General features: G+C 39.1%; 1 protein-coding gene and 1 long non-coding RNA gene across 5 annotated transcripts in view; both read left to right on the forward strand.

The window, feature by feature from the left end:
• Positions 1–1,397: 1,397 nt before the first annotated feature.
• SLC30A9 (solute carrier family 30 member 9) overlaps positions 1,398–10,920 on the forward strand; it is a 105,420-nt gene continuing 95,897 nt past the window's right edge. For all 4 annotated transcript variants that reach the window (XR_012434802.1, XM_045392296.3, XM_045392297.3 and 1 more), the window contains exon 1: positions 1,398–1,640. Coding sequence is in view for 3 of the 4 variants with exons in the window: in XM_045392296.3 (XP_045248231.1) it covers positions 1,529–1,640 (112 nt within the window). In the remaining variant the exon portion in view is untranslated. The remainder of the gene's footprint in view (positions 1,641–10,920) is intronic.
• On the forward strand, positions 6,860–7,563 carry LOC141410294 (uncharacterized). Its single transcript, XR_012434804.1, has 2 exons — positions 6,860–6,995; positions 7,435–7,563. It is a non-coding gene; the product is annotated as an uncharacterized lncRNA (long non-coding RNA).

Here is a 10,920-nt window from a genome sequence, read left to right on the forward strand (position 1 = left end):
GAGCCATTTTAAGAATGCAAAATATGAGATTAGTTTTGTTCAAAAATAATTATCCATAAAAGTTAACAGATGTCTGCACACAGTTACCATAAGAGGTAAGCCTTTATGTATTTTTACTTCATAATGTTGAATTTCTATTAAAATCTATTACAAGAAAGGGAAAGTAACTTTCCAGTAATATTCAGATTTTTTAGTAATACTGAGCCTACATTTATGGGACATCTCTTTATAATGTTTGTCCACTGAATATTTTAAGTTATGTTTGTCATAGGAAATTAAATTTGCTTACCATTCTTACGATAATTTCTTCACTTTCCTCATTTGGTTATACTTATCTCAATTAGTATAAAAGACTTGTTGATTTTTTTAAAATTAAGGACATACTAAATTTCCCCCGAGATAGTTATTTTGGAGTAATATAGATAAGCGACTCAGATTAACTTCAAAACAAACCACCATACATTCCATTCAATTCATTTTTGCCAGGCATTGTTTTAGCCTCTTTATACAGCCATGTACAAAATAGACAAGATTCCAGCATCATGATGCTTATTTTCTATTCTAGGTCACAAAATAGACAAAAAAAACCCCCCAAAACCAAAAAACAACAAAAAAAAAAACCCCATAACCTCAGAGTGATAAGCATTTTCAAGAAAATTACATAGGACAGCGGGGTAGAGAATGACCAGGCCTACCATAGCTAGGGTGGTCAAGGAAGGCCTCTCTTGAGTTTGAGCTAAGAGCTGAATGAGCATGGCAGAGAGAAACAGTTAACGTGGATACTTTCTTTCTTCCTGGGACCAGACTGTTTCGAAGTATCCATACCTCCGTTTACCCTAACATGTCATGAACATATAAAACCTCTTATATTACAGGCAAAAATCCGAGGTTCACAGATTAGTAGGGCAAGTAACTGATTCCGAAGTGTGTACTTGCCTTTATGATACTGGATACACACTGGTGTTAACAAGGACAACGATGTACGTAGCAGAGGTTCGGAGATTACTAGACATGTTGGCTCCAACCTGAGTTTATCCTGGCAGGCTCTAGGTAGAGAGGCTCAGAAAACCTGCGTCCATCCTTCCCATCTTTCCTCCCATTTCCGAAAGCATGGTCCTGGCTTCGAGTCTAGAAAAAAGGAATACGTAGACAGAACTCCCAAAGGACAGCTTTCCTGGCTGACCAAGATGTAAACAGTTTACGTGATGATTTCCAAGCAAGTGCAAAAGTACAGGTGCAAAAGAAAACGGCGGACACCAAATTTCCCCTGCGGCCACGCCCTCCCCCCTTTGGGGGTCTGGGTCCCTGGGAGGGAAGGCCTCCTTATTGGTGGTCAACGCGTTACGTCACTTCCGCTGCTTCCACGGCAGGCGTCGCTAAATGACGTCGCCGTTTCCGGGTCACTGAGGCAGCCTGTGGCGGCGAAGGTATCAGTGTTCGCTGATGTCCAGTCTATGGAGTCAGTCGGTGTCGGTGGCGGCGCGGAGGCAGGAGGCGGTGTCCGAGTAGGGGCCCGTGCCCCGCCAGGATGTTACCGGGTTTGGCCGCCGCCGTCGCGGCCCACAGATGTAGCTGGTCCTCCTTGTGCCGGCTCCGTCTGCGATGCAGGGCGGCGGCCCGTGGCCCCAGCGACCGCCAGGGTGAGTGTCCCGCGCTGGCCGCTGGCTCCGTAGAAGCCGAATTGGAGGGCCAGGATGGGTTCGGCGCCTCGCCTGGGGCAGGTCCCCCGCTTGCCTTTCGCCAACCTCAGAACCTTCCTTTCCGGCCTCCGCCTTTCCAGTTCACCCTGCGCAGCCCGCGGGTGTCCTGACAGGTCTCCCTGACTCTGATGCCTCCTGCAGCCCTAGCATGGCCCCCGCGGGAACTTGTGGGCATCTCGCGGGCCGGATTGCACCTCTGAAGCCTACTGCTTTTTACCAAACAAAATGTTACGTGCGCATCGCGGTGTCCCGCGGTGACTCACCTCCGCGGTTGGAAATTGCGGACTCCGCAAAGTTCCAGGGTCTTTGGAGCTTTCCAGCGCACCTTCATTTAACACTAGGTTGAGATTTTCTTGGCCTGTTCTTTTTCTTATACTCCCAACTTATTTTCTTAAATTTTCTAAAAGGAAGGAGGAGTGCTACTCAATACGGATCTTTCGGAAGAAGTACGAAAGTATCCGACGATCATTGAATGAACCCAGTTTGGAGCCGAAAAACAAAGGAACTCTTCAGCTCGGCTGAGCAGTCTTTTTGGTGAAAAGGTGTCAGTTGTAATTGTAACCCAGAAAAAAAGGTGGTTGAAGAGAATTTTCATCTCTCTCAACATTCTTTTCTGACTCAAATTTAAATGGTTTGAGAGTTTCCAAAATAACATTGAACTTCTAATAAGGCTTACCTTCGTTTTTGCCGTAGCTTGACACATTGCTTGACACTGAGAACTGATAGGAACTCTGAGGGAGAAGACAGAACTAAGTCCACCCTTAATCTAATCCCTCCATTCTTAGGATGCAGAGAGTATTTACCGAAACATTCATGTTTGAAGCCATGCATGGTGGTGCGCTCCTGTAGTCCAGCTACTCGGGAGGTTGAGGCAGGCAGATCTTTTGAGCCCAATAGTTCTAGGCTACCCTGGGCAATATAGTGAGACCTGTCTCTAAAAACATATCATGTTTGAAAAAACCCGTAGCATGTTTGTGACCTCCTGAAAGAAGGTGGAAGTTGCAGTCATTCGAGATTTTATGTAATATAAGCTATAATAACTGTGCTGTGCATATAAATTAGAATATATTCATATCTTTTATTTGCAACAAATGTAAAAGCTGGCTCTTAAAATTTCAAACGGATAAATTTTAACAGCACTATTCCCAGGGCTTTTTGGTAGTGATAGAAAAGTGTAACTGTTGAGTTTTTCCATATTGGCAATATATTGCCAGGTTCTCTTATGGACAAAATGAATCGTCGGCTGGGTGCAGTGGCTCATGCTTGTAATCCTCAGGAGGATTGTAAACCTTAGCACGCTGAGGTGGGTGGATCGCTTCAGCCCAGGAGTTCAGACCAGCCCGGGCAACATGGCAAAACCGCCTCTCTACAGAAAATTAGCCTGGTTTGGTGACATGCGCCTGTAATCCTAGCCTGTACTCCGGAGGCGGAGGTGGGAGGATCGCTTGAGCCCAGGAAGTTGAGGCTGCAGTGAGCCTTGAGTGTGCCAGTGCACTCAAGCCTGGGTGACAGAGTGAGACCCTGTCTCAAAAAAAAAAAGAAAAAGAAAAATGAATCATCTCCAGAATCCCCAAGTAAGTTTTTAGCACAATTGTTTGTATTGACCAACCAATTTTGGCATTTTACACTGAAATTACAGTGGCTGTTAAATTTAGTCTAAACTGCCCTTTAAGTGTTGACAAAAAGGAGTAGAAACAGTGTAATTTGTAATCCCTCTTCTGTGTAGCTGTAATCATGTTGAAAATTATGTGTTCTTTGTCTCATCTGTCTGTGAAACATAGATAATTATTACCTATCTTAGTGGTCAAAATGACTTTGCAAAGTTGTTTGGAATTTTTATTACTACAAAAAATTCAAATGTTTTTTCACACTTAAAAATGCTTAGTAGGTTTTTAAAAATAACTTTGTGAAAATTTAGTTTCAATAATGAAACATTTCTTAAAAGGGCAACCATTATTATGGCAAAATTTAAAAATCATTTAGAAAAAGAGTACTATTTAAATTGGATGCATGTGAGAAGACTATTTGAAGAACTTTTGGAAAAAGAAAATCTAAAAATAGATGTTTTTATTTGTCTAGAAGTAAGGTTTAGTTTATGCTTCTAAAATGCCTGTGGCTGGGAAAAACTTTTAAAGCGTAAAGAGAGGAGGAAACCTTGAGGGATTGCTTGAATACTTAAAAATGAGAAATGCCTTTAAAGGCAAAATAGAAACTGTCTAAAAGAAATATGAGAACCCTGTTTGTAATTTTGAGTTGTCTGATAGCCATATTTTTTAAAAAACAAAATTAAAGATTAATTTTAATATATTCTAGAATTAATTTAAATAATGAAATTAATATATTTTAATAATAAAATTAAAATTGAATACTATTTTATCAAGTATATTCAAAATATTTCAACATGTAATCAATATCAAAATTATTGAAGTATTTTACATCGTCTTTTTGTACTGTCTTTAAAACCCAGTGAGGTTTTTTTTTTTTTTTAATTCTTTTTTTCTTGGCTTTTTTTTTTTATTATACTTTAAGTTCTAGGGTACATGTGCACAACGTGCAGGTTTGTTACATATATATACATGCACCATGTTGTGCTGCACCCGTCAACTTGTCATTTACATTAGGTATATCCCCCAGTGCCATCCCTTCCGCCTCCTCCCACCCCACGGCAGGTGTGTCATGTTCCCCTTCCTGTGTCCAAGTGTTCTCATTGTTCAGTTCCCACCTATGAGTGAGAACATGCGGTGTTTGGTTTTCTGTTCTTGCGATAGTTTGCTGAGAATGATGGTTTCCAGCTTCATCCATGTCCCTACAAAGGATATGAACTCATCCTTTCTTATGGCTGCATAGTATTCCATGGTGTATATGTGCCACATTTTCTTAATCCAGTCTGTCATTGATGGACATTTGAAAACCCAGTGAGTGTTTTACACTTACAGCACATCACAGTTCAGACTAACCACATTTTAAGTGCTCAGTAAACAGTGACTACTCAATTAGATAGTGTAGAGTTAGTATCTTTAAGTTATAAAGAATTTTTACAAACCAGTATACATTCCAGTAGGAAAATGGACAAAGGAATTGAATACAAAGTTCATAAAGTTGTTCAAGTGGTCAATAAAAATGTAAAAATGTTCCATACTTACTAAAAAACAGAGACTTTAAAGGGTTTTACTTCTCACTGCCTATCTCATTTTTGCCGAATTTTTCATAATGATGATACCCCATATTGAGGGTGTGGGAAAACAGGAACTCTCTTAACTACTGATTGAAAACTTAAAAGGTTTATGCCCTCTGACCTAATAGTTTTTACTCAAAAGGATTTAAAGAAATAATCATATACATATTAAAATGTTTGCAGAAGTTTACTATAGTAATAAATTGGTAGTTTATAGTTATGGAGAGTTGGAAACTGAAATATATTATGATACATTTATTATGGGCTGGTGATATTTACAACCATTTTTTAAAAACTTATAATTCAGGGCCGGGTGTGGTGGCTCACTCCTGTAATCCCAGCACTTTGGGAGGCCGAGGTGGGTGGATCACCTGAGGTCAGGAGTTCGAGACCAGCCTGGCCAACGTGGTGAAACCCCATCTCTACCAAAAATTAAAAAATTAGCTGGGCGTGGTGGCGGGCACCTGTAATCCCAGCTACTTGGGAGACTGAGGCAGGAGAATCACTTGAACCCAGGAGGCGGAGGTTGCAGTGAGCTGAGATTGCGCCACTGCACTCCAGCCTGGGCGACAAGAGCGAAACTCCATCTCAAAAAAAAAAAAAAAAAGAAGTTATAATTCAGAAGAATAGTGACATGGAAAGTACTCTTGTGTTATTAGGTAAAAACTAGAAAAATACAGTAAAAATGTATACTGTGATATTAACAGTGAGTTTTCATATCTAAAATTTTTTTAATTTGTGTTTTACAAATGATCTACAGTAGACATATACTTCTAAAGAATAAAAATGTTACTTAGTTTCTGTAGTAAGTATATCCTTTTTTATAAAAAGTTCTTTGGGTTAGGATAGAGCACATATTTCTTTTCTTCATGTATTTACAGGTGGCCTCATTTGGCAAACATTTGAGAGGGGAAGACGCTTAAGTATACTAGATGAACACTGAAATTAATAAAAGTGTAATTTTTAAATAGAAAATAGAAATCAAACATACTCTGTTATTATTGTCTCTAATCTGCTGGTATTTATTGTCATAAGGAAAGTAGACTGAGAATTTAACTTTTATCCCCAGCAGAGGTCCCTCCTCCTCCTCAAACTCTTTAAATAACTAAGAGTATTGACAGTTATAAAAGACCAGCATGGCCAATTTGGTGAAAGCTCGTCTCTACTGAAAATACAAAAATTAGCTGGGTGGTGGGCACCTGTAATGATAGCTACTCGGGAGGCTGAGGCAGGAGAATTGCTTGAACCCAGGAGGTGGAGGCTGCAGTAAGCTGAGATCGCGCCATTGCACTCCAGCCTGGGCAGCAAGAGCAAAACTCCGTCTCAAAAAAAAAAAAAAAAAAGCAAGCAAACAAACAAAAAGACCATTTGGGCAGGTCGACAGAAAGATTCTATGCAGATCAAGTTCATTGTAGAATTTATTGTACTTAAGTATAAAATGAAGCTAACTGTAGTATGTACCTCCTAGAGTTGTTGTGAATGAGAATCAGCATTGGATGCCAGGCATTATTGTTGCTGATAGTGTAGTGCTGAACAAGGTAGTTGGTTTCCACCTTTCTTCCATCAGAAGCAAATATATTTAAAGTGCCATAGAAGAGATAGGCAGGACGGGCTAGTTCATTAGATAAGATGGCCTGGGACTCCAACTTTTCTGAGGTGATGACTGAGCCTAGGCATGAAAGATGAAAATGAGCAAGCCATGTGAAGGTCTGGGAGAAAGAGCAATTTGGGAAGAGTAAAGAGGAACTGTAAAGATCAGACTAGTATGTATATATGTATGTATTTTTAAGAAAGGGTCTTGCTCTGTCACCCAGGCTAGAGTGCACTGGCACGATCACAGCTCACTGCAGCCTTGACTGCCCGGGCTCCAGTGATCCTCCCACGTCAGCTTTCTGAGTAGCTGAGACCACAGGCTAATACCACCATGCCCAGCTAATTTTTGTATTTTTGTTACAGACTGGGTTTCACCATGTTACCCAGGTTGGTCTCGAACTCCTGAGCTCAAGCACTCTACCCATCTCAGCCTCCCAAAGTGCTGGGATTACAGGTGTGAGCCACTGTGTCTGGCCCAGACAAATAGTTTTAAGGAGCAGAAAGAAACCTGTTGTGTCTAGGGTGTGGTGGGGTGGTATGAAAATAAAATTGAGTTTTTTCATTTTTTGGTTTTTTTTGAGATGGAGCTTCGCTCTTGTTGCCCAAGCTGGAGTGCAATGGCGGATCTCGGCTCACTGCAACCTCCGCCTCCTGGGTTCAAGCGATTCTCCTGCCTCAGCCTCCTGAGTAGCTGGGATTACAGGTGTTAGCCTGGCTGATTTTTGTATTTTTAGTAGAGACGGGATTTCACCATGTTGATCAGGTTGGTCTTGAACTCCTGACCTCAGGTGATCTGCTTGCCTTGGCCTCCCAAAGTCCTGGGATTACAGGCATGAGCCACTGCACCTGGTGGAAATTTGAGTATTTTAAGCCACAGTCTTAGAAAAAGAGGAGTGTTTTTAAAATGTCACTCTTGGCCAGGCGTGGTGGCACATGCCTGTAATCCCAGCTACTCGGGAGGCTGAGGTGGGAGAATCACTTGAACCCGGGAGGTAGAGGTTGCAGTGAGTTGAGATCATGCCACTACACTCCAGCCTGGATGACGGAGTGAGACTCTATCTCAAAAATAAATAAAAATGGAAAAAAAAAATAGAATTAAGCAAGGCAGTAGAGATGTATGCCAAGATGCAGTCCAGGAAGTTGTCGTCATCTATTGTTTCCTAACTCAAAAAAAAAAAAAAAGAGATTCTCTGTTTCTTACTCTGGTCTGGAGAAAAGTTACATCAGCAGTGATCTTCTAGACTAAGCTGCTCCATCCAGGTCACACTTTTGCTTGCTACGTGATTAAGGATAAAAAGGATTTTCCTTTAGTTTTGGCCAGCTGAAAGGATTAAAGTAAACCAGAGATAGTCAATCTGTTAATGGTAGACTATATTACAAATTGTGATGATGATGTTAATAAGACCTTGATGAAGTTTCAGATGATTTAGCAATTGATATATTCTTAGGGTTTTTTTTTTTATTATTATGGGCATTTTTTTAAATACAGGGAAAGTATAAGGTATAAAGTAAAAACTGTGCATAATCCAGATATTTCACCACATTTTTAGTAGTTGAAATCATACTGTACAAGTCTCCTGCTTTTTTTCATGCAACATTAGAGCATGAGTGTTTTTCCTTGTTATTAAAAGTTCTTAATGAATACATAATAAAAGTATAAGGACCTGCGGTAACTTAATCATTGTTCTATTAGGAAACATTTGAGTTGTTTCTGTTTTTTCCTGCGATGAATAATACTATAAGGAATAATTTTTGTGTTCTATATTATGTATTTTAAATTCATAATAACTTCTTTAAAAGGTTATATAACCTCTTGGTAACCTCTTTTAACAGCTATTTAGCTTTCATATATCACTGCCTTAGAAATTTTGGAAAATAATTACTGAAATAGTCTCTTAACTAAGGAGACTGAAATCTAGAAGACAGGCTGCAAGCTTGACTTTGTCTCTGAGGTTAGGCGGAAATAAACTCACATTGCAAGAAATCTTTTTGTTTATTTTTAGTTGTTGTTGCGGAAGCAACATATAGAGTAGACTGAGTTGTCAGTTTGTGTGAGAGAAAAGGAGCATCTTTTTGTTGTTATTCGTAGCCTAAAAATGATGGTCAGATTTTCTCTGGAAGCCAGAGTAAGTGGTAGGTGACAAACTAGATTGGAGAGAGAGGACAAGTAGTGATCACTGGCAGTGGCCATTAGGTCATTAGCTACAAAGGCCATGAGAGTAAAATAAACACAGAAGTGTGGCTGTTCTGAATAGACTGATGATAGGATACCAGTAGCTCTGCAGTCTTGAAGACATAGCCCTTATATACACAGTTCTTGTCCAGGCCAGTAGAATAGTAAGTGCCAGAGTAAAGACTTCCATATGTAGGTTGTTTAGAAGTTACCTTGAAAAAAGAGTATTAATGGTGGGTAATATTTTTCACTCTGTCTCTCTGCTTACTAGAATTAATGAATTCAGTAATTCTTTTGTTGTTGTTGTTGTTTTGTTTTGTTTTGAGATGGAGTCTTATACTGTCGCCCGGGCTGGAATGGAATGGCACGATCTTGGCTCACTGCAACCTCCGCCTCCCGAGTTCAAGCAATTCTCCTGCTTCAGCCTTCTGCATAGCTGGGATTATAGGCGCCCACCACCACATCTGGCTAATTTTTGTATTTTTAGTAGAGACGGGGTTTCGCTATGTTGGCCAGGCTGATCTGAAACTCCTGATCTTGTGATCCACCCACCTTGGCCTCCTAAAGTGCTGGGATTACAGGCGTGAGCCACTGCACCCTGCGGAATTTAGTAATTCTTTAACCAGTGGTTGTGTTTCTATTGCTATGTGTTAGGTATTATATTTGTTTTATTGAGTTAAATGTGCTCCAGTACAGTTGTTATAATATACAGTGTTAAAGGTGGTAAATGTATGTGCCATTTTCTGTCTCGTATTAATGCCAAATGTGTACTTTTAAAGTTGCTGATACCTGAATTTCTACTGGTGTTAAAAATTAAGGACTTTTCAAAACAGCCAGCAAGAAAGCTTTCAAAGATTATGGGGACAGTGTCAAAAGCACTTGGGAGTCAATTTTAAGAGACCTCTACTGGCCCAAAATAGAACAGTTTGAGCATTAGTCAGGATGATGACTAAACTAGATTGAAAAATGCCAAGTAATGTTTAAATTTATGAAGTTTTCATGATATACACACAAATTAAAAATGTGTCACTATTACAGGACCTTAGGTAATTAACGTATTATTTTGAGAACTGGTAAACAAAGGGAAAGAAGCATTTAGTCTGACTTTCCTATATGAACTACTTTTCTGAATAACCGATAAATGACGGATATTTTCTCTTTGTAGAAGTATTCTGAGTAGTAAATGAAGGAGTAATAAAATTAGTATCGTTTTGTAACCACCTAATGAATAAATGATTCTAGGCATTGAAGAACAGTAGACATTATCATCCCAAATAAATCAACCAATTACTGTGTGGTTCCTGATTAAAAAAACTCATCACCACTTAACAAAGTACTGTTGACCTAATAAAAAGAGCCTGAAGTTAGATAAAGCCTTTACAGCCATTGATTTATAGAACATATAGAAGAATGTGCTAAACAATACCATAGGAATTCAGTCAGCAAAATCAGCCTGGGAAATCACCAGGACAAAAATTCAGGACAAACAACCTGGCTTTTTCAACATAAAAATTGCAGTTAAACAGAACAAAACAAAACAAAAAAAAGCAGACATTCTGTAGCTTAAAAGAGACTTAAAAGACATCTCAATTAGTCCCAATATGTAAACTTTGTCTGAATCTATTCACGTAGAAACTGGAAAAAAATTATAACATTTGTAACAACTGGAAATTTGAAATTGAGAATATTTGATGATACTAAGGATTTTTTTAAAATTTCTGCTAATGGTGTTATGGTTGTGTTAAAGTGTTTGTTTCTTGTAAATACATACTGAAATATTTATGGATGAAATTATGTCTGAGATTTGCTTCAAATTAATATTGGTGCAGGTAGCGATGAGATGAAATTGACCATGAGTTGATCATTGTTGAAAGTAGGCAATGAGTACGTGACAGTTTATTGTGCTGGTTTTTCTACCTTTGCATATGTTTGAGATTTTCTGTACTGTTTTAAAAACAAAGGAGAATGTTGAAAAAAATCTAGCATCAAGTCATGGAAATGGGTCATCTTCCAAGGAAGGACTTTTAAACTGTGGAGTAATCCCTCTTTAAACATCTTAGCACAAATTCTATGAAAGTATTTCATCAGTGTGTGAAAAAAAAAAGTAGCATATTGCCTTTGTCAGGTAATAATTACAGAAGATATTTTGAATAGGGCTGAAGAGTCGGAACACCAGTGGCCAGGATGAAGAAGATGCTTTTCTGGAGTGTGTTTCCTATGAAAATCTGCTTTAGCCCATATTTACTAATTATTTTTGCTAGCAGGCAGCATATTTTAAT

This window comes from Macaca fascicularis, chromosome 5, assembly GCF_037993035.2.
Source record: "Macaca fascicularis isolate 582-1 chromosome 5, T2T-MFA8v1.1".
Classification (NCBI taxonomy): domain Eukaryota; kingdom Metazoa; phylum Chordata; class Mammalia; order Primates; family Cercopithecidae; genus Macaca; species Macaca fascicularis.